At 37.0% G+C, this 25,025-nt stretch overlaps 1 protein-coding gene and 1 pseudogene across 1 annotated transcript; both read right to left on the bottom strand.

Moving 5' to 3' along the window:
- Window positions 1–170: 170 nt before the first annotated feature.
- Window positions 171–3,506, bottom strand: LOC109209655 (annotated as a pseudogene).
- A 14,786-nt stretch (window positions 3,507–18,292) lies between these two features.
- On the bottom strand, window positions 18,293–19,628 carry LOC109209654. The gene is made up of 2 exons (XM_019372966.1): window positions 19,385–19,628; window positions 18,293–19,329 (listed from the first exon to the last, which is right to left on the bottom strand). The coding sequence occupies exons 1-2, from the start codon at window positions 19,626–19,628 to the stop codon at window positions 18,293–18,295; spliced, it is 1,281 nt and encodes a 426-aa protein (XP_019228511.1).
- Window positions 19,629–25,025: the final 5,397 nt, after the last annotated feature.

Genomic DNA, 25,025 nt, shown 5'->3' with positions numbered 1-25,025 from the left:
TGGATATAACCTGAAAGGATAGTGACGTGGCCCAAGTGGTGGATAAATAAAATGCCTAATATTAAATATTGTGTGTGGATAAGTGAGGCCCAAAAACTATTGGCGTGTGAAGGGTAGACACTCTTTATAAATAGAGGCCAACCCCCCCTTTCCCTAGCTATTAGAAAACCCTAGTGTATTCTGCCTCTTGAATACGTGGTAACGGTAGACATCCCATCAGTCAAGATCTCCGGGCTGTGCGTAGCTAGTGGATTGTGGAAGTTTGTCTCAGGCTTAATCGCCGTTTGCTGTCGCTGTTGAATACATGGAGTTTAACGGTACACTTCCTTAGACTCTAACTCTAGATTGATTGTATAATTGTGTCTTAATCTCTGCTATGGTTACGAATTAATTATCTTACATTATCCAGCTGTTGTTCTGACAATTATAGGGCGTCAATTCTTCCACAAGGGGTCGTTCAGTTGGCAGATAGTTAATGCAGAGATTATCAGACAAAAATTGCAATATAAGGATTAATAATTCCTGTATTATCTAGTGCATATGCATTACTTAGTGGATGTTTGATTCATAGTATTAAAATGGGACATACATTGTATAATCTAAAACATTATTTGGTTTTATACTGGAGAATTTTTATTTCTAGTTACAGCCTTGGAATTGCCCATGGGCATATATGAAGAGAAGGCTTCGGCAGAAGGACAATTTTGTCATTTGGATGTTTTCCCCGATATAGCTAATTCGTGTATTATTTATTTACTAGTATTCGTACCCGCGCGTTGCGCGGAGAATAATAAATATATTTTTTCATAAGAACATGAAAATGCTACAGTATTATTTTTGGAACATATAAATGTAATAGTATTCGTACAATGAAATCATAAGAAAAAACGGTAAAGAAACATACCGTTATTTTTTAAGTCCAATAATATTCTTTATAACTTCAATAAAGTAAGTCATGTAATACCAGCTAAAGTGCCGCAAAGAAATATTTCTATGTCTTGAAAATTCATAAAGACGACAAATATATAGTCTTTCAAAATAGAAAAATCAGGCCTTATAACATGGAGTTATGAGAAAATACCCCACTTGAACAACCTTGTCATCCACAATGTACACACTATATTATAACAACTTCCCTGAGGAGCTTAGGACTAGTTCCAAAGTTGTGATCCCGATGTTGTATGCAATCTTAGCAGCAGAGATGCTCATATCCATGCTCCATGTCAAACCACAACAAATAGGAAAGAATTAAATATAAGAAACTGACATATTTTTTCAGTTGTAGAGGATGTTGCTTCCAAACACCTTCTTCCATCTTTCAATCAGGTTGCGATCTGCATAATCTTGTTCCAAACAGAACTCGTACAATATTTCATTACATCCATAGTAAAGGTCATAAACATATCACTCCTCTTATCTACAATCTTGAATATGGGCCAGAATACTTTACACCTTCTTTTACCATCATTAGGGTCAGACAACTTTCAAAACCTAGATAATAGAATTTAAAGTCAGGAAATTCAATCAACAAAATAAGACCAAAAAAATTACTCAGTGCCACCATGCATCAAATTACTAACCTTATCTCATTTAAAAATTCAATTCATGTAGGTTAGGCTCAATCGACTCTCAACCCTCGGGGTATTTTATAAGATTTGTCTTGACCCTAGGTATCTTTTAACTGCAAATCAGGAAAAAAAAAGAACAAAAGAGAGACTTATTTCATATGCAAGAAAAGATGAAGAGAGTAGTAACAGCCCGCATACTCGCTACATGCACATAAATACAATTTTATAGGTAATTTAAGTTTTTATAGTCAGTAATCAGCATAAAAAAAGGTGCTACATCTGCACAAAATTAAGTTAGTGTGCAATCATTCCCCATAAGAGTACAGGAAAGTGTATGAATTATATTGTATTAATATGATCATCTATCTGGATTTCTATTACTACAAAATTACATATTCTGTAAGTATCTGAATGTTTCCACTAAAGATAGAGTTTTATCCTGAAATATCTATAGTTCCTTTGATTCTAGACTTCCCTATAATTATACAAAGGAGCAATATTGGTAAGCCTTCTCCGACTCTTCTTAATTACGTCCCCGCCACCTGCTTAAACCTAATTAAGGGGGAGGGTATAATAATTCACTGATTGATCATGATCAAGTCACTATCTTTAGTTTTTCTACTCTACCACTATTTTAGTTGATATGCTATTTATATCCAGGTAGTAGTAAAATTTATATTGCAGCATGTATCAATGTCCTTATGTTTGATGTTTTTTGAGAATTCAGATATACTCACTTATATTTGAAGACCAATTTATTTGTCTGATTTATTTCAAACTTTTGATGAGAGATTTCATTGTATGCAAACGGATATTTATGGTTCTATCATCAATCACTTTTTCTATTAACATACATGAGTACACAGAGGATGCTGGAGATGTGACTTTCCACTTTATGTATCTTCCTTCATTGTCATTTGCTTTGGATATATGTGATATATATCCCCATTGTATTTGCAGGAGGAATTATTTTCAATATAATGGTGAACAAAAGAGGTATATAATATTCTCGAAAGTTTCTTAGGCAAAGCATATAAAAGTATGAATTTTGCGTATATGTAGTTCCGATTGAATATGATATAATAATAAAAAATAATACTTCGAATAGAATCGCACACGTGACAGAAAGATCCTTCACAACTGCCACCTATTTAAAGATATTTCTCTAATATTTTGGAAACATAATATCACCAACCACATAAACAGAAGAAATGAAGAAACTTACGTAATCGTACTGCCAGTTATATCAAAGTCCAACTGTATACATAAGCGTTATTTTGATAATCAAGTAAAATCAAGTTGCTTGCGTATTTTGTTTTAACATGTAAAGTTCTATGCTGAGAACTTAATATCTTAACAATACTGATCATTTTATTAGTTTAGACATTATGCAAAAGATTCTCAGTAGAAAAGACGTTACTCTTCATTCCAACTTTTTATATTTTATTTCAAGACCAATTATGCGTATAATTTTCTCATTCACCATATCTGCCTTAAAGGAATGTAGTTAGCAGTGGTAATGAGAATAATCAGAAAATAAAGATTTTTTGTATACATTCTTTTCCATTAAAAGAAGTCAAGTAAAAAAGTTTACCTGAAAACTTTCGCCTGAATAAAAGTTGGAAAGACTCGGAACCTGAGATTTCTAGATTTTCCTGCACTTGCCCGACTTTTCCTGCACAATGCACCTTGAACTTTAGTAAAAAAAATATAGGTTCTTCAATAACAAACTATTAACAATTTTTTGAAGCAAATTCATATGTTTCATATATCCATTGATATATAATGAAACTCCTTTTGTGGAACAATGTTCTATGTATACCTGTCCGACTTGAGCTGTGAGTGTTTCGACTTGTCCTGCACCTGTCTTTAATTATATGCTGGAGTTAAGATTCTTACATCAGTGCTGTCAATAAATATAATGTTCCATACCTCCATCTATATGTAATGAAACCTCTTTTGAGGAATAACTTTTCATGTATACCTGTCCGACTTGAACTGTATGTATATATGTGAGTTGTGACTAACTGCTAGTTTTTTTTTTCTTTTGCAGCAAATTCAAAAGAGATTATCATCATCATCAAAGGTTCTATGATATCCATTGCAATCGGTTGCTAAATCCAAGGAGAGAAACCACCTTTGACTGATTCTCCAACTCTCGGCTCCTAGAAATCATACTTCAAGGTTGTGTAGCAAGAATATACTCAGAGTAAAAGAAAATGGAAAAGAATTTGGAAGAACAAAACACGTAAATATTACTGTGTGTAGGAAAAGATAGGAGAAGTGGAGAACGTGAAGGTACACTATGCGAATCCCACGTTTGGGAATTATGCAGTTGTGTACTTAATTTTCAGGGTTATTTTATTTTCATTTTTCTTTTTTTTTTCTTATATTTGTGTACAAAGTATTAAGTAGTATATTAAGTATAAAAATAAAGTTCCAATTAAAAGTTTTGGAATTGGAATCGGAAGAAAGAAACGTGGGAGAACGAAATACTTTTATTTTTTTTAGTTGGGCAGTTTAATTGACAGGAACTGCCAGGTATAAAGTTTTATCTTTTTGAAAAAAAAAACTGCCATTATTAAAAAAAAATACCTTTAAAAAAAATTTCGAAACTCCAACAAAGTTGGAGATTTGTCCTAAAAACTTACACGTGTCAACTTAATGTTATGCCATTTGTCATTCTATCCTTCTTTTGCCTCTCCTATTATATATAGATAGATTTCACATTGGATTTGGTATCAAATGATAGAAGGATTCTTGTAAAAAGTTATGGAGTCCATTACTTAGATAGTCAATGAACTATATGAAATTATAGATGAAAATTACTTTTCTTTCATTTGTAACAACAAAGTTACTCAACTATTCCTATTACACTCTAATGACCACTTAATCCGATTATTTATTTTTCGATAGAAAATTATTGACTTGGCAGTTCACATGGATTTTTTTTTTATATTTTCGGACTAATTAAAATAATTTATAAGCAAATCATAGAAACTCAGTCACACATCCGACCCGAACCGACCCGGCCAAATTTACTCATCTTTATAAGCAAATTCCAATATTCGAACTAATAATACTACAAAGCTATTTTTTATATAACGGGTCAAAGGTGTTTTTTAATTTATATAGGTTTGAGAAACGAAGAAACAACTGTTCTTTTATAAAACTAGTCTCTATAAACGTGCGTCGCACGTTATTACTAATCATATCAAAAAAGTTATTTAATATTATTTGTAACTACATCATATTTGTTTTATGAAGTACAAAAATGTTAGTATTACGATGATATGCGTTTGATACTTCTTAATTTGAAAAGACATCCTATATTCCTTTATTGCTTTTATCCTTGTGTGAGAACATGTTATGACAAATAATTTGATATTAGGAATTTTGCCAGTGACTTTATGTCGTATTTCTTGTTATTAATTTCCAATTCTAGTCCTTGGGACTTCGTTCATTTTATTTAAACAATTTGTGATATATACAACATTTTTCCATAGACTTTTTCTTGCCTGGATGAAAATAACAACCCTCCTCCGAGAAGAATTGTACTATGTCCCCTCCCCCGATTCCTATAGAGCGAAAGAGTTGCCTGGTGATTCCTAGGTTGCAACACGTCCGGTTGTTAACAATAAAAGTACTAAAATTGTTACGAACAAAATCAAATGAGTACCAATCGCTTTAGCTTAAGAAGTCAAATACTTATGTGAAAATATTTGACTGCACCTTAGTCTATTAGGGTTCTACACAAATCATATGAGACAAGAAGTTCTATGCAACAAAGGCTGAGACTTCACAACTTTCCTATCTCATGGTAGGAAAAGAATATGACAAAATCTAACTCCTTGTATAACAAAAAGTGCAACTTTCTTTTTCTTTTTTATTACTCAATTATGACGGTAAGAGCAAGAGATAAATTTTTGTCTCTTAATTTCTTTTCCATAGTCACACCATGAAAGTCTGGGAGCGGGTGGTTGAGGCGAGGGTGAGGGGGATGACGTCAATATCCGTGAACCAGTTCGGTTTCATGCCGGGCCGCTCCACTACAGAAGCTATCCACCTTGTCATGAGATTGGTGGAACAGTTCAGGGATAAGAAGAAGGACCTGCACATGGTGTTTATTGACTTGGAGAAGGCGTATGACAAGGTCCCAAGAGAGGTGCTATGGAGGTGCCTGGAGGCGAAGAGCGTGCCGGAAGCCTACATCAGAGCGATCAAGGACATGTACGATGGAGCTAAGACTAGGGTTAGGACGGTGGGTGGCGACTCAGACCATTTCCCGGTGGTTATGGGGCTTCATCAAGGATCCACGCTTAGCCCTTTCTTATTTGCCTTAGTGATGGATGCACTGACACGCCATATTCAAGGGGATGTGCCATGGTGTATGCTATTTGCTGATGACATAGTCTTGATAGACGAGACGAGGGTCGGTGTTAACGAGAGGTTGGAGGTTTGGAGACAGACTCTCGAGTCTAAGGGTTTCAAACTAAGCAGGTCTAAGGCAGAATACCTGGAGTGCAAGTTTAGCGCCGAGTCGAGCGAAGTAGGCAGGGATGTGAAGCTTGGATCTCAGGTCATCTCCAAGAGGGACATTTTCAAATATCCTGGGTCGGTGATTCAAGGGGACGGAGAGATCGACGAGGATGTCACTCACCGTATAGGGGCGGGGTGGTCGAAATGGAGGCTTGCATCAGGAGTCTTGTGTGACAAGAAAGTGCCACCGAAACTCAAGGGGAAGTTTTATAGAGCTGTGGTTAGACCTGCCATGTTGTATGGGCGGAGTGCTGGCCGGTTAAGAAATCGCATGTTCAGAGAGTGAAGGTTGCGGAGATGAGGATACTCAGGTGGATGTGCGGGCGCACCAGGTTAGATAAGATTAAGAATGAAGTTATTCGTGAGAAGGTGGGGGTGGCCCCAGTGGATGAGAAGATGTGGGAAGCGAGGCTCAGGTGGTTCGGGCATGTGCGAAGGAGAAGCCCTGATGCCCCGGTAAGGAGTTGTGAGCGGCTGGCGGTGGTTGGCTCGAGTCGAGGCAGAGGGAGGCCTAAGAAGTATTGGGGAGAGGTGATTAGGCAGGACATGACAAGAATGCGGATTTCCGAGGACACGGCCCTTGATAGGAAAGTCTGGAGGTCTAGTATCAGGATTGTAGGATAGGTGCTTCTAGAACTTTTCGTACTTCATTTCCGGGGCTAGGTGGGGTTTGGTAGGGCTCTCCATAGATGACTTGCGTACTGTATCGTGCCCCCTTATGGTAGTTACTGGTCGATATTATTGCATGCCATTTAATTTATGGTTTTATGTTTAGATAATTATTTATGCGATTTCTGCTGGAGTCACTAATGCTTTTTTGTTTTTCTTTTTCCTTTTCCTTTTCTTTCCTGAGCCGAGGGTCGATTGGAAACAGCCTCTCTGCCCTTTCGGGTAGGGGTAAGGCCTGTGTACGTGTTACCCTCCCCAGACCCCACTTTGTGGGACTATACTGGGTAGTTGTTATTATTGTTGTAATTTCTTTTCCATAAGCGATAAAATAATTAAAATTAATCGTAATAACGTTGAAAAAATTAAATCTAAATTGATCACCAAATGTAAGATATATAATTCAACAAATGTAGTCCTCCAATCTTCATAAGTTTTTTTCCTACTTCATGGTAGTCTTATGCAATGAAATTTCGTAAGTAGTAGTAGTATTTTTACTATTATGTTTTCTTTTTACATAAATGATATATTTATTAGCTTGAAAGAAATAATTATTAAACTTTGTGATTTCACTTCATTCTCATACTCTTCTCTTATTTTGTAAGTATATCCATATTGATTCATTTGTGTTGTCTTGAATACTTATTCTTTGTAATTTGTATATATTGTTTAATTTTCTTTCAAGAATAATAAAAAAACTGGTTAACATTCTACTATAACTAAAATTAACTGATGAGTTTTCAATGTCTTAGCCTTACGTTTTGATGATCTAACAAATTTACTGTCAAGAATCAAATAGAGAACCTGACACACTTGGTATACATTGCTAATCAACGGACTCCAGCTAGGACTCCAGCTAATGTGAACTGCTGCAAATGTAGAAGACAGAGAACCAACTCAGGGACCTGATCCCTTGTGTGTCCCTGATAGTAGTACGAAAGTCAACTGTGTACAGCTGGAAAGTGACTGCCACATAAACTGTGCTCACAGTGCAGCACAGTTCTGCAGTCACTTGTCCTTTGACCAATCAAGTGCTTACATCATTCAAGTGATGTCATCAAAGGTGCATTAACAAGAGTATTACAACAAAAACATCACTTGAACACTTGAGAATTCACTTCAAGCATTCAAGTCTTCCGCGACAGCTAATTTAATTCTCAAGAGCCTCAAGAACAAAGTTAAACGCTACTACGGACCAGTTCCTAAATCTAGTATTTTGTTGTCCTTAGTTGAGTTGTAACTTTGTAATTATTCTTCATTGTAACTCCTAAATTGCTTAGCTAGAAGCGTTGCTTAGGCACCCCTTTGTAAAACCATAAACCCCTTGTATTTGTGTCGTGACTAGAGTTAGTCATGAGTTGAAGTCTTTATAATAGTTGTATTGCAAAGTGGCTTTTAATAGGTGTATTACGAGTTAGTGAGGGATTAAGAGTTTAATTCCTAGATTGCATAGGTTGTAATCTAAAAGTTGCTCATAGTGAAGTTGAAATCTTACCGGTGTAGGTCGTGATTTTTTATCCCCTTGAGCAGGGATTTTTCCACGTAAAACTCCCTATCTTATTTACTTACTGTTTTATTAGTATTCTCAGTGGAAACTCATAGAGGACCTGGTACTCTATAGTTTGGTGGACTCATATAAACTATCACTAACAACTGTTTAATTAAATTCTAAAGAATTAAAGAATTTAACCTTAATCAAAATAATAACAAAAAGATTAGAGGAAATCAGCTAACTTGAATAATCGAATATGCTCAAAAACACGTACCTACTAATTTTTTATCGGTTTCTAATTAAACGAAAACCTTAGGTTTCTCTTTTAGTGAATATGACATAGCCATTCTCTCTAAAATCTGGACAGCATATTTAACATTTTAATTTCTTTTCATCTTAGAGAATAGCTCATTCACATGTAAAATAAAAAATAAAAAATATCATGGCTACAATAAGCATGAAAAGTTAAATTCACGTAAAATCTGCAATTGAAAAGGCAACATCATTAGCATCATAAAAATTATATTACCAATTGAGTTTCTTTTCTAACTCATGAATACAAAATCCTGTAGGAGTGGCTTAATTTCGTTAGATCTTGCACCTGATCTCCATGAGTTCATCCACCGTTTTTACGATGCATACATAAATTTTATTCACTAAGTAGAATGGAGAGTTTAGCGACCTATCTTTAAACATCTTGTGATTATTTGGTCTACATAAATGAGGTCTTTAATTCTTTTGAGTGAATAACTATGTCTATGAAAAATAGAGAGTACCTTACTTATAGATATGATTTTGAATTTTTCGTTTCTCGATAGCAGTTTTGCCAAAACAAACTTTGTAACTTACAATACATTATCCATTGTATTAACAAAAAAAATTATGGTATTCTAATTAATGAACGTACATTGTATGTGTTGCTCGCTATAGAATATTTCTTGAAAGATAGTTTACTTTTATATTTATGTTATATAGTATATGTTTCTAAGGATAGAAGACAATCTAATTTCTTTTTGACGATGTATTTTGTTTTTACTAGTTTCTCGTCACGTGCGTTGCACGTGTATGCCTAGTTATGTACGTAGTACGCAATTTTAGTAAAATTAATACCGTTATTATTAGAACATAGTTCTGAGTAAATATTTAAACTTAAGAAAAAGACTAAATAATTATACATGAAAAGATAAAATACAAGTTTATGTGGATATGAAATAGTATAATAGATTCAAATTTCGCTCCTTAAGTAAATATTGAGCTATTATGGAGCATAAATGTTGATTACTTTTCTCGCATATAATCGTCTATCCGTACAATCAATTAAACAAATTCTTCTCGTGAATAACAATAGCCTAATGATTGTAGAAACGCATTAAGAGTTAACAAATCGATGTATGCATGGTTATTCTCTTAACAATATTTATGCTATGAAATATATGGAAAAAAAGAACTTTTCCAAACGGCCAAGTAATTTCATTAAAATTAGTTATTAATGAAAGAACACAACTATCTAGACAGTCTCATAATCTCAAAACATATCAACTTTCACGTATAGATATATCCTCTTAAATAATATACTCCTACACATATTATTTAGTAAATTCCACATGATTTTACGCGTGATACATAGATTTGCCTTTTTGGCAAAACAATAACACTTTAACATTCACAAATATGTTATTTCTAATGATAACATGTAAGCATATTATAGTTTGTGATCATCATTTTAGTGAAATGTCTATCGTATCGTTTATATAAGTTAGACATCATAAAAAACCACACAAAGGGTAGTAATAATAGATAAATAAATAAATAATAAGTGAAGTTAAGAAAGTAAACCTGATTATATCCTCATGTCCTTATTGAGATGCACTATCTTGACATTGTCTCTTGTGATCCTGTGATGACCCAAAAGGTCATCACTCCTCCTTTTTACCTCACTTTGATTTGCGTGCGTGGTCCGGACCTATATCCGGAAAGCTTTCTATGTGAAAATATGAGAAATAGAAATTTCTAGAGTTAAAATTTTATTATGGTTGACCTTGGTCAATATTTTAAGAAAACGGATCCGGATCCGTGTTCCGACGATCCCCGGAGGTCCGTAGTAAAATATGGGACTTGGGTGTATGCCCGGAAATGAATTCCGAGGTCCCAAGCCTTAGAAATCAATTTTTGAAAGAAATTGTTTTACCGAATTATCTAAGAAATGAAGAAAAGAACTAATGTTTGAAACCATTGTTATCGGGCCCGTATTTTGGTTCTGGAGCCCAGTACAAACTTGTTATAGTATTTGAAAGATAACTGCGAAATTTGGTGAAAAACGGAGTTTATTTGACATGAGTTGGACTTCCGGTTGAAGAGTTATGAACTTTGAAAGTTCTTGATGAAAATGTTGAGTTTTGAGGTTTAATTCATGATGTTACATGTTAATTTGATGATGTGATTGCACGAGTAGGTCCATATGATGTTTTTGAGTTAGTATGCACGTTTGGTTTGAAGTTCTGAGGGCTTGGAAGAGTTTCGGGTAAGTTCCGGGATGTCTTAGGCTTAAAACACAGTTGTTGCAGGTTCAGAGAAGTTGCAGATCTTTGAACCCGCCTGTGCGGTCCGCAAGGATTTTTGTGCGATCGCGGAAGGGGCCTTTGCGGCCGCAAGAGATTTTGTGAGGTGCGCGGTGGGGGTTGTGTGGCCGCACTCGATTTTGTGCAGTCCGCACAGGTTCACTGGTCCACAGGGAGAGCTCTGCGGCCGCACTCGATTTTCTGCGGTTCGCACAGGGGGTCTGAGAGGGGTATATTTAGACGGGATTTTCAGTTATTTTTTATTTTTCAAAACCCCAAAAACATAAGAGGCGATTTTTCAAACAACCTTTCTTCTCCAAAACATTGGTAAGTGATTTCTAACTCATTTTCTTTACTCCTTACTTCTTTTTACAAGATTTCATCCTAGAATCTAGGGTTTTCATGGTGGAATTGAGAATTTTGGGAAAAACCTAAGATTATTGAAATATGGGGAGTTAGACCTCAAATTGTAACGACCCGACCGGTCGTTTTGAGTTTTTTCTCTTTGTTCGTTAGTTCCCAGGCATGACTTGCCCCGTGTGGTGTATTATGACTCATGTAATTGTTGGTTTTGGGTTTTCAGGGTAATTAGATGAATTTGGAAGAACAGTTCTCAGTTTGAAGCTAGAAATTTGATAGGCTTGACCAAGATGTGACTTGTTTGTATATGATCTCGGATCGGAATTTTTATGATTTGGTTAGCTTCGGGAGGTGATTTATGACTTAAGAGTGTGATCGGGATGAGTTTTGGAGGTTTGGAGTAGCTTTAGGCTTGAATTGGCGAAATTAAGATTTCGGCGTTTTCTGGTTGATAGGTGAGATTTTGATATAGAGGTCGGAATGAAATTCCGAGAGTTGCAGTAGCTTCAATTATGTCATTTGGGATGTGCGTGCAAAATTTCAGGTCATTCGGACGTGGTTTGGTTGGGCTTTTGATCAAAAGCGTATTTTGGAAGACTTTTAGAAACTTAAGCTTGAATCCGATGTGTTTTGGGTGAATTGATGTTATACGATGTGTTTTGAAGATTGGAACAAGTTTGAATAAGGTTTTTGGATATGTTGGTGCCTTTGGTTGAGGTCCCGGGGGCCTCGGGTGAGTTTCGGGTGGTCAATCGGACCATTTTGAAGTTTAGAAGCTGCTGAAGTTTTGCTGTTGCTGGTGTTTTGACACCTGCGGTTTGGGGACCGCAGGTGCGGTGCCGCACGTGCGGAAGAGCAATCGCAGAAGCGGAAAAGAGGTCAGGCGAGCAGAGACCGCAGAAGCGATAAGGGTAACCGCATCTGCGATGCCGCATATGTGGAAAAGCAGCCACAGATGCGGCCAATGTGAAAACCTTCAGGAACCGCAGAAGCGGTGTCGTGGGTGCACCTGCGGTAGCGCAGGTGCGAGTGTAAAACCGCAGATGCGGAAATTGTCATTTTAATGAAGACCACAGATGCGGTGGAATAGTCGCAGAAGCGGGACCGCAAAAGCGGTAATGGGACCGCATGTGCGGAAATACCTGGGCCAGTAAGTATATAATGTTCCTTCGTGAAATTTTGCTAAGTTCTCCATTTTTGAAGACGGGAAGTGAGCTAGGGCAGTGAATTCAAGGGAGAATCGAAGAGAAACAGTTGGGTAAGTTCCCTAAGCCTCATTACTCATGCTTATGATCATTTTTCCATTGTTTAATCATGGCATAAGTGGAAATTAAGGAAGAAATTGAGGGATTAGGGTTAGGGATTAAGAGACCATTGAGTGGGAATTTGAGGGGCCATTTGAGGTCCGATTTTGATGTTCTTGATATGTATGAACTCGTGAGAGGATGAGGATTCCATTGATGTTAATTTTATCGAGTTCCGAGACATGGGCCCGGGGGCCGGGTTTGAGCAATTTCGGGATTTTTGATGTAAATTGGATATTTTCGAGTGGGCTTTGCTCCCTTAGCATATTTTAATGGTTATGTACTGATTGTGGCTAGATTTGGAGCATTCGGAGGTTGATTCGTGCAGGCAAGGGCATCGCGGGCTATAGTTTGGACCAGATCGAGGTGAGTAATGATTGTAAATGATGTTCTGAGGGTTTGAAACCCTGGATTGCACATCGTAGTGCTATATTGAGGTGAGGCACACGCTTGATGATGAACGTGGGGTCGTGCACTATTGGGGATTGTGACTTGGTCCGTCCGGATTGATGATTTTACCGCGTATTTGATTGAAATTTATTTTACTATCATCATTATTTGGGCTCCGTGCCAATTATTTGAACCCTTCGGGGATTGTTGTTGATGTTTCCTCACTGTTTTGACTTTATACTTGAACTCAGTCATGTTATTTTCACCGTTTTCAAAACTCAGCCATGTTTACTCTGTTGTAATACTCAAATGATTTTTAAATGATGTTTTGGGCTGAGAAATACTATTTTACTGTTGCCCGAGAGGCATATGTGATTTTTGACTGAGTAAGGCCGAGGGCCTGTGTTGTGAGGATATCTTTTGGGTCGGGCTGCATGCCCACTACTAGAAATTAGGTCTATGGCAACCCTTCCAAAACCGTGGCAATAGATACACTAGCCGTCCCTATAGGGCTATCGGAACGGATTTGGAGGCGTTCCGGGATTCAGTGTTACAATAGGTCTATTGGAACGGTTATTTGTAACGGTTTCAAAACCGTCTCCATATAGGGGGTATTGTAACGGTTACGGTACTGTTACCAGTGCTCTATATGGGAACGATTGTATTTTCTATTGGGACGGTTATAAACCATTGTGGTATAATTATTCCAGCGATTTTTTAAGTCTATTGCAACGGTTTTGATGATATATTGCAATAGTTTTTGTGATATTGGAACAATTATGAGTACCCTACTGCAACGGATATTGTTACATATTGCAACGTTTATTAGGGGATGCTATTATTATTTGCTTTGGTCTACTGGAACGGTTATATGCTCTATTGCAACAATTCACAATTGAATTTCTGATATTTATGGAAGCAAAATGAGGAATATTTTCCTATGCAATGAAATTTTTTAACTCATAACTTATATAAACCACAAAATAAAATTAAAATATTCAACTAGCATTACTCATATACAAAAACAAAATGTGAATACATTGTTTGATCAACAATTCAAAAGTCAAAATAGATGAGTTTGCATACAAAAAGTTCTAAACCAAAATATCTTTGAACATGATGATAGAAAGTTTAATAACGATCAACAACACTCAGGTAAGGTCTTCGTCACCGCTTTCTTCCGCAATCGCTGCACCTATAAAAGACAACCAGAAATAATTAAATAAATTTTTTAAAAGATAATTGAATCACAAAGTAATTGAATGACCAATTTGATAACTCCAAAATTTTCAACCTGCTCAAAACATCATTATCCTTGTTGTGGTGCATATCCAAATCAGATGAATTCTCTTACCTGCCTATGAAAAGCAGAATGTTTAACCTAAACAGTTCCACATAACTAAGCTATGTCCTTTGTCTTTTGAACTTACAGGTTTCCGAGATACAAGCAGAATACTTTCCACCAAAAATTGACATTGTTATTCAAAATGAGATACCAACAGATTTTTACATTATTGTCTCTGGAGCTCTGGTACGTGCCATTACCGTCAACTTTTGCTCTTACTACTCCTACACAGTTAACTGGTCAGTGGTTGAAAACTGCAAGAAGTGGTTACATACAAGAATGGAATAGAACAGGTTGGTTATCACATTCTCAAATTTTTTGATGCTGCTCCTAAGTTTTCTTTGTCGTCCTAATCTTTACTAGACCAAATAAAAGTTGGCTAACTTAAAGAAAGAAGAAGAGAAGGAATAATGATTATTTATATCCAAGTGCCCGGAGACAACAGTGCCAAAAAGTCCACGGTGTATACTGATTTCAACTATCCTATAAAAAAAGGATAGAAGATGAGTATTGTTTGGTTGCTAGAAATAGTTTGAGAGAACAATCAAATCTATTCTAATAAGTGTACTTTCTCATGTCAAATTCAAGCCAATCACATTTCTTACATTTATCAGTTATTTTATCAACAAGAGATTACAGAACCTCTATATTCGTTTAAAGAAACTTCAGAGATTAAACATGATAAGAAGCTTAAGTAGGATATATGACATCAATCACATAAAAATTTTGGCATAAAGATCTTGAAAGCTGGTGGAAACTATCTTGTAAAAGTGAGGACAACGCCTATAGTATATTTAAACTACATCTCAAGCTTGATCTAGGAAAAATTCTCAGCTCGAGGAAGTGAATTATCAGAAAACAAATGAGATTTGCTAGTTTGCTAGTAATGTCATATTCACCACTGGCTTGTATTTTGCCAATACTTCAGCCTGAAACAGGTTTAGAAACATCAAGTTAGAAACCTGAAAAACTTCATTGAAGGCTTGTGTTTTTGCTACGATGAAGGTCACTTTTCATGGAAAATGTTCTCAGTGTTTGGCTGGGGAACGAAAAATATTTTCTGGAGAAAGAATATGGTAATATTAACAAATCGGAGAGTGTTCTATGAACATTTTGAGTACTAAAGATTAATATTATTGTCCAAGTGTTATTTGGAGCGTGATCATAAGTGAGAGAAGTCATTTTACCATTTTGATTCTGTTAATCAAACACCAAAAAATAACTTCCTCATCGAAAACATTTTCATGAAAAATGACTTGCGTCGTGCCAAATAGACCGTTAGAGTGGGGAATGAAGGACCTCATATGGAGAATGGACGTGGGATTTGTGTGTTCCATTCAATGGATTAGTATCCTTGTCATAGGAATTAGCAAGTTAAGGCATAAGCTATTGAACTGTATATAGAGAGAGAGGAATACAATAGCTTTTGACGGAGTAGAGAAGGATTTTGTACACTAGAGGAATACAACAAAATGCGCATATGAAGTACCAAACTAAGACAGTAGATCTTACAAAAATTATTAAATTTTCAATGAGTTAATACCTGGAATGAGTTGGCCTTCTTTATCGATACCAGTAGATGGACGACAGATTGGTTGCAATGTTGTTTGCTGAGCAGATGAAGCTTCTCCCAATGAATTATCACCCAATGCCGCCAGAATAATGTTAGCATCAATATCAATTCCTGAACGTTGAAGTCGTGCAAGGACATCTGCAACAACTTCTTGACGGATAGTTGCCTTTTGTTCTTCAATTTTTTCCTCCATTCTTTGTATCTTCTCCTCCAATTTTTGTATAGAATTTGAAGTATTCGAAGAGGGTTCAAAACATCCTACTTTCGCTCTCAAAGAAGTTCTTNTCGTCACTGCTTTCTTCCGCAATCGGTGCACCTACAAAAGACAACCAGAAATAATTAAATAAATTTTTTAAAAGATAATTGAATCACAAAGTAATTGAATGACCAATTTGATAACTCCAAAATTTTCAAACGCTCTAAATTCTTAAATTTTTGGCAGAGTTTCCTTTGTAAATAGGACCATCCCAAAATTTTCAACCTGCTCAAAACATCATTATCCTTGTTGTGGTGCATATCCAAATCAGATGAATTCTCTTACCTGCCTATGAAAAGCAGAATGTTTAACCTAAACAGTTCCACATAACTATGCTATGTCCTTTGTCTTTTGATCTTACAGGTTTCCGAGATACAAGCAGAATACTTTCCACCAAAATTGACATTGTTATTCAAAATGAGATACCAACAGATTTCTACATTATTGTCTCTGGAGCTATGTTACATGCCATTACCATCAACTTTTGCTCTTATTACTCCTACACAGTTAACTGGTCAGTGGTTGAAAACTGCAGGAAGTGGTTACATACAAGAATGGAATAGAACAGGTTGGTTATCACATTCTCAAATTGTTTGATGCTGCTCCTAAGTTTTCTTTGCCGTCCTAATCTTTGCTAGACCAAATAAAAGTTGGCTAACTTAAAGAAAGAAGAAGAGAAGGAATAATGATTATTTATATCCAAGTGCCCGGAGACAACAGTGCCAGAAAGTCCACGGTGCATACTGATTTCAACTATCCTATAAAAAAAGGATAGAAGATGAGTATTGTTTGGTTGCTAGAAATAGTTTGAGAGAACAATCAAATCTATTCTAATAAGTGTACTTTCTCATATCAAATTCAAGCCAATCACATTTCTTACATTTATCAGTAATTTTATCAACAAGAGATTACAGAACCTCTATATTCGTCTAAAGAAACATTAGAAATTAAACTTGATAAGAAGCTTAAGTAGGATATATGACATCAATCACATAAATTTTTTGGCATAAAGATCTTGAAAGCTGGTGGAAACTATCTTATAAAAGTGAGGACGCCTATAGTATATTTAAACTACATCTCAAGCTTGATCTAGGAAAAATTCTCAGCTCGAGGAAGTGAATTATCAGAAAACAAATGAGATTTGCTAGTTTGCTAGTAATGTCATATTCACCACTGGCTTGTATTTTGCCAATACTTCAGCCTGAAACAGGTTTAGAAACATCAAGTTAGAAACCTGAAAAACTTCATTGAAGGCTTGTGTTTTTGCTACGACGAAGGTCATTTTTCATGAAAACAATATGTTCTTTTTCATGGAAAATGTTCTCAGTGTTTGGCTAGGGAACGAAAAATATTTTTTGGAGAAAGAATATGGTAATATTAACAAATCGGAGAGTGTTCTATGAACATTTTGAGTACTAAAGATTAATATTATTGTCCAAGTGTTATTTGGAGCGTGATCATAAGTGAGATAAGTCATTTTACCATTTTGATTCTGTTAATCAAACACCAGAAAATAACTTCCTCATCGAAAATATTTTCATGAAAAATGACTTGCGTCGTGCCAAATAGACCGTTAGAGTGGGGAATGAAGGACCTCATATGGAGAATGGGCGTGGGATTTGTGTGTTCCATTCAATGGATTAGTATCCTTGTCATAGGAATTAACAAGTTAAGGCATAAGCTATTGAACTGTATATATAGAGAGAGAGAGGAATACAATAGCTTTTGACGGAGTAGAGAAGGATTTTGTACACTAGAGGAATACAACAGAATGCGCAACCTAATCAATGCCAAAGAAACGTTCTTGGGTAATGATTTTCTAACAGCAACTTGGAGCAAGTAATGCATTATAAAATGAGCATCATGACTCTTGTACTCCGATATTTTCATCTGTTTTTCATGCACACAATGTGATATATTCGAGGCACAACCTTTTGGCAATTTGGCATTTTTAAAGACGGTGCAAAATCGCATCTTCTCTTCTGGATTCATGTAGAAACAAGCTTTAGCCAAAGAAATTGTTCCACTTACAACATCTTGTATTGGTTGAAGCTCTTTTCGTATTCCCATTTCTTGCAAATCGTAACGAGAATTTACATGATCTTTTGACTTTCCATCTATCTCCAATGATGTCCCAAGAATACTATCACATATATTTTTCTCAATGTGCATCGTATAAAGATTGTGCCTCAATTTGTTAGTTTCCCAGTATGGTAGTTCAAAGAAGATGGATCTTTTCTTTCATGGACACTTGTTAACCCGAGACCTTTTCTTTTGGCCCTTTCCAGAGACATTCTTGAATTCACGCAACTCTTCGAGGATTTCTATACCCGACAAAGGAGTAGGTGCAAGTCTATGATCCTCTTTACCATCAAATGATTTCTTATCTCTTCGAAATGGATGTTCAGGAGGCAAAAACGCCCGATGACCCATGTAGCACATCTTACAACTATGCTTGAGATATTGAGAACATGTGCCATGATTACAAGTGGGGCATGCAAATTTTCCCTTTGTGCTCCATCCAGAAAGCATTGCTAGTGTAGGAAAATCACTAATTGTCCACATTAACGCTGCACGCATTTGAAACATCTGGTTGGATTCGACATCAAATGTTTCTACACCGAATTCCCATAGTTCCTTCAATTCAGCAATTAGTGGTTGTAGATACACATCTATATCATTTCCTGGAGATGACGGACCTGGGATGATCATTGACAACATTATATACTCTGGCTTCATGCAAATCCAAGGCGATAGATTATAGTTCATTAACATAACAGGCCATGTGCTATGGGAAATGCTCATTGTTCGAAACGGATTGAAACCATCACTTGAAAGACCCAATCTAACATTGCGAGGGTCGCTAGAGAATTCAGGGTGCAAGGAGTCGAATTCCTTCCAAGCATCACCATCAGCAGGATGTCTTATATTTCCATCATTCGGTCGTTCAGTGGCATGCCATCTCATAGCTTCAGCTGTTTCGGGACACATGAATATTCTCTGAAGTCGAGGCTTTAATGGAAAGTACCTTAAAACTTTTGCAGGGGTTTTGGTCTTTTTATTAGTCAAGACATTAACAACATTCTTCCATCTAGAAGACCCACACACAGAACAAGTATCTGCATTTACATTGTCATTCCAAAATAACATGCAATCATTAGGACATGCATCTATTTTTTCATAATGAAGACCCAAATCTTTTATCATGCTTGTAGCCTTGTAGAAAGACTCGGGTAGCCGAGCAAATGGAAATGCCTCTTTTAACAACTCCAACAAGTCTGTGAATGCCACATTACTCATCCCATGAATGCATTTAAACAAGTACAACCGAACCTAATTTGGAGAAATTCTCACACCCTGGATATAATTCTTCTTTCCCTTCTTCTACTAATTTAAAGAATCTTTTTGCATCTTCTGATGGTCCATCCCTCACTCCTTCATGTCCCAAATCATCCTCGACATTTCGAAATGTATCATGAAGTAATCCACCAATATCATCATACATGTCAGAACCTTCATCATTACTGCTTGGGCATCGAGTCTTTCCGAGGAAAATCCTTCCCCGTGGAAAACCCATTTGTTGTATCCATGAACAAAACCATTAACAATCAAGTGATCTTCCACCACATTCCTATGATGCCAAAAACAATTAGCGCACACTTTACAAGGGCATAATATTTGATTTCCTTGAGAAGCTCGTTCAAATGCTTTATCAAGAAATTTATTCACTCCTTGTATGTCCTCATCAGTTCACCTTCGAAGGCCCATCCACCTTTTATCTCCGTTGTCCATTAAATTAATTTTATCCTACATAACACCAAAACAACTAGTATAAAATTGGTTTATATACTCCTAATAAAAAAATCGAATAATAAGAAAGATAGAAAAAAGTCACTTATTGTCAAAATTATATGGATTTCACTATTGCAAAATTTAACAGTAATTTTATGTTTATAGTTTATTTGTTATGATGTTGTAACTTAATCTAGTCATATTCGTCAAATCCCTTTCTCCTAATCAAACAAATTCCATAGATGATCTGAAAGGAATATGGGCCTTCTAATCCTAAGTTGATAGACTTAAAGACTTGCATATTCTTCTGATATAAAACAATAACATGTATAATTTTACTGCAGCTGAAAATTTAGAGTTTCTGCCTCAGGAAATCTTCTTACCTGTTGACCAAAGAAGACTCCAGTAATCTGTATGTGGCAGAAGTATTCAACTTATTGATAATGTGCAACGCTCGCGAGCTAATAAATGCATTGTCATGGTATCTGCATATGAGGACAACCAAATAAATCAACCAAGATTCAGCATATATAAGCACTTTCAGGAAAATAAAAATTAAAGAACTACTTTCTGTTAACTAAACAATAGAATAACATATGAGGTCTCCATGAATTAATTGTCGAAACACTTAAGGAAATAATCGATTGGGCAGATGTTTCTAGCTAGTGGACAATTTTGTTTGGTTTAAACTCAACACCCTCCTTTAACACCCAAAAACTTATACTACTAGAATACATCTTAGTTGCACTGGATGTGTATTTTAACATATTGTAACAGGTTATTATCAGCCTAATTTTTCAGGTTATTATTCCTACTTCTTAAGGACGATTACTTGCAATTATCTTTTAGGTGACCAGATAATGCGATATTAATACATAAAGTTAAACTCAGATGCAAATGCCTTTACAGTAGGCTCCAATGCCATTAAGATAAACTTAATTTGTGGTTGGATTTCAGTTCTTGGAACTTAGAATTTTGAGTTCATGCTCTATGCGAGTCTAATTCAGTCTGCCACAGAAGCGATCTCATAGTAGAACAAGAAGGAAGTTCAGTTCAAGACTCAAAAAATCAGAAACTCAAACCTTTCAAAACAGAACTTTCAACTGTTTTTCAACTGAATCCCAAGTAAGCCAATGAACTTCCAACTGTTATCTAACAATTTCAGTCGATTCGACAAGTTTTGGACTCAATTTCGATAGAGAAAACAAAACACATTATTCCCAGAAAGAACAAAAGAATGGTAGCAGCAACAACTACAGCAGATCAACAACAACATGCATCTCTCGAAGCTAGATTTACAGAAAGAACTAAGCATTGTTAATTGCTTCCAGCATGAAATCAGGGGCTAGATTCATGGAAATTAGGCAAATGCAACAGGGAAGACAGTAACAACACATAAAACTAACAGATAAAATGTGATCGATAACACGAAGAGTCAAGTAGCAACAAATAATAAGAAAGCCCTTAATGTAAATCAAAAAATTTCCAGTTTTAGATGAAATCAAAAACTGGAAATAATATAATGCAAACAAAGGACATAGTAAATTAATGGGTTTAGATGAAATCTTACGAGAGAAAGAAAGCAGAAGAAGCAGCGAAACAATTTTCCAGCGAAATACTTTTCCGACGAAACAATAGCGAAAGCGAACAACCACGAACACAGAGAAATACCGATAATCTATATCTGAGATTCGCTTATATTAGCCGAAATGGTTGTCTTTCGTCGGAATTGCTTCGTCGGAGTAAGCAGTTCGTCGCGATTTGAAGAGGAGAGAGACGACTTAAGCCTTAGACACACGAACGTTTGAAGGCGGATTTATCTAGGATACTGGGATGAGAGACGAAGGTTTTATGATTTATAACCCTATAGTATAATTTAATTTTTTTGTGGGGTCACAAGTTATTTTTACTTTATTTTGATAAATATGTTGGAGGGAAATCAGGGAGGGAAAAATAAACCGTCCCCATAAATATTTTATTTCAAAAAATCGTTCCTATAAATATCCGTATAGTATCGCCTCATTAAACCGTCCTCATAGCTTAATTTATGGTGACGGTTACTATCCTATTGGGACGGTTTTTCTTCAGAAGTGTACCAAAAGCCTTTTCACTCTATTGGAACGGTTAATACCGTCCCAAAAAATAATCTATTGTAACAGTTTTATAACCGTTACCAAATAACTGTTCCAATAGAACCATTTTTTAGTAGTGTTAGACCAGTCATGTCGTCGTATGACCAGGCAAATATGTCTTCATACTCTCTTAGAAACTCTGTATATTCTTTCTTCTCTGACGGTGACAAGTGAACGCTGATTCGTTTTTCTTTGATGTTTTTTGCATCTCCCAGGTTAACAATCTCACTCTCGTCCAAGTTGGACTTAGGTCTATTCTCGAAATTCTCGACTTCCTTAACAATATCTTCCGGTATATCATCTTCCTCTGAATCTATGTCCGTTTGTTACGTTGTCTCGTTGCATGTCACAGTCATTGGTTCATCAAGATAAGTAATAGTAATGCTATATGTGTAAAGTAATGAGAGAAAAATAATAAGAGAAAGATTTATAAGAAAACTGAAATACTTTAATAAATTCCATAAATGTTTTGAACATTGGAGCTCTTTCTTGCGAGAAATAAAAAGTCGAAAGGAAAATAAACTAGTAAAATAAAATAGCGCGTGGCGCTTTGTTCAGCCTTGCTACCCCGAGGCACGCCGGGCTCTGGTGGTTCTGACGGTACAGTTGTTGAGGCGTGCTCCTCTGTTCACAGCCTGTATGGAAGGGCCTTCCTCCCCCTCCTCCTCAAAAATGACACAGCAGTCCATATCATCATCAAGTTCCTCATTGCTGCTAATGCTTCCTCTTCTTCTGACCCATAGATGACTTCGACTGGTTGAAAAGTCTGCTCCAAATGGGGTATCGGCTGCTCCAATGGATAGTAAGGACCGCGCCAGGGTGGCGACCATTCCTTTAATTCTTTCCAGGTATACTCATATCCCAATCTGAAGGTGGTGCCATGCTTCTTGAGCTTGATGGGCTTAGCGATTCCTTGGAGATTCTTGCCAAGTTCATACCCGCTCCAATTCAGTATGCTTTCAATTTTGTTGTCCCACCATTTGTCTTTATCGACGGCGTCGACTCGTTCGATGTGGTGGTAAGTTTCCCCACCTATTCTTCTTCTTCCTCCAATTGCTGGAATGGTCTGGCGACTATATATGGGATTACCACCATCACCATGAATGATCACCTCCTGGTGATTCCTCTCAAATTTCACTGCCTGATGTAGTGTTGATGCCACGGCCCCGGCGGCATGAATCCATGGTCGTCCTAACAGTAGATTGTAAGATGCCGGCACGTCTGTCACTTGAAAATCAACATCAAACCAAGTAGGACCCATTTGCAACCGTAAGCTAATTTCCCCAATAGTGGACCTTTGAGAACCGTCGAAAGCCTTAACATTGATGTCCCCATCCTTGATTTCATGCAGCCCTTTTCCTAATGTCTGAGTGTTACCAACGGACAAATATTGAGACTGGACCCTCCATCGGCCAGGATCCTGGTAATAAAATAATCTTTGCACTGCATAGTGATGTGTAATGCCTTGTTGTGACTCAATCCTTCCGGTGGCAGATCATCCTCGTGGAAGGTCATTTTGTGACTCTCCAACACTTGACCTACCATGTTTTCCATTTCTCCTCCAGTGATGTTGCTTGGTACATATACCTCACTCAGCACCTTCAACAAGGCATTTTTGTGTGCATCGGATCTCTGTAGCAAAGCCAGGATAGAGATCTGAGCCGGTGTTTTGTTTAGCTTGTCAATGATCGAGTATTCCTTGGCTTGTATCTTTCTCCAGAGATCATCAGGCCCGGTTTCAATGATGGCTTGTCGACCAGAGGTCTACTTACTTGACTCAGCCAAGTGTTCTGGGGTATAAACCCTGCCGGTTCTTGTCATACCCTATGCCGCAATGGTTTCCCCGAACTTGGCCTTCCCTGTCCTTCTTGCCTCGGCTGTGTAGTCCCATGGTATGGCTTTTGTGCGGAATGGTGTTACGGCTGTCATTGCTACTGGAATAGGTACCCTTGCCTTGGAAGGTAATACAACAACTTCAAATGGCTCAGGCACCTTTGGGGACCCAAACTCGACCTCAATTGGTTTTGGCGTTTTTGCAGAGGCTGGTGTTTCAAACTCAAGTGGTATGGACATGTTCACCTCGGCATCTTCACAAGGCTGAATTTGAACTACAATCGGATTAAGGGTGACTGTTGGTTTCTTTGGATCGTCACCTTCTGTGATTAAACCAATTGATCCTTTGGGATCCCAATCATCCTCTATTTCAATCATATGAACACCTCCGCCCTTGTGGTCTGGTAGAGGGTTGTTGCGGACATTCAGAGCAGGCTCCTTTGCCACGATAATCTTGTTGTCAATCAAAGCCTGGATCTTGTCCTTCAGGGAGCGGCATTCATCAATGGTATGCCCCTTCATGCCAGAATGGTATGCACAGGTTTTATTTGGGTTGACCCATTGGGAAGGGTTTTCAGGGGTTTTGGCAGGGATATGGGTGACATAACCAGCAGCTTTGAGTCTTTCATACAGCTGGTCGATTGGTTCGGCAATGGCGGTATACTGTTTGGGAGGTCTGCGGTCGAAATTTGGTCGAGGTCTAGGAAAGTTTTGGCGAGTGGGAGGTGATTGATAGTGGGATGGTTGAGTGTTGTAAGCTTGGTAGACGTTTGCGGGTTGGGAATATCGGGGTGAAACAGGTTGGTATGTAGGAGGTGGAGGCGATTGATAGGTAGGTGGTGGAGTTTGGTAGGAAGGTGCGGGTGTATGGAAATTTGGAGTGGTTTGATATGTAAGTGGAGATATCGGGTAGGTTTGGCATTTGATAGGTGATTTGGTTCTCTGTGCAACCATTACGTCACTTACGTCCCTCTTCTTGGATGTACCACCGGACTTAGAGCCTTGTTGGTGGCTTGTAAAGCTTCAAAATTAGTAACCATACCACTCTTGATACCTTCTTCAATGCTTTCTCCTAACTTGATGATGTTAGAAAATTTATGGTTCTCGATCAGCATCAGTCATTCATAGTATTGCAGATCCTGAGCCCGGACGAAAAATTTGTTTATCTGTTCTTCCCCTAAAGCAGGTCGAACCTTAGCAGCCTCTGATCTCCAACG

Source organism: Nicotiana attenuata, unplaced genomic scaffold (assembly GCF_001879085.1).
Source record: "Nicotiana attenuata strain UT unplaced genomic scaffold, NIATTr2, whole genome shotgun sequence".
Lineage (NCBI taxonomy): Eukaryota > Viridiplantae > Streptophyta > Magnoliopsida > Solanales > Solanaceae > Nicotiana > Nicotiana attenuata.
This window is presented reverse-complemented; position numbering and strand designations above follow the sequence as displayed.

Excerpts from the sequence above, each read along its gene's own strand:
- LOC109209654 (XM_019372966.1), bottom strand. The coding sequence starts at position 19,628 with ATGGGTTTTCCACGGGGAAGGATTTTCCTCGGAAAGACTCGATGCCCA. Across the intron at positions 19,330-19,384 it reads TGAGAATTTCTCCAAATTAG|ACTTGTTGGAGTTGTTAAAA; the intron begins GTTCGGTTGTAC and ends TGGCATTCACAG.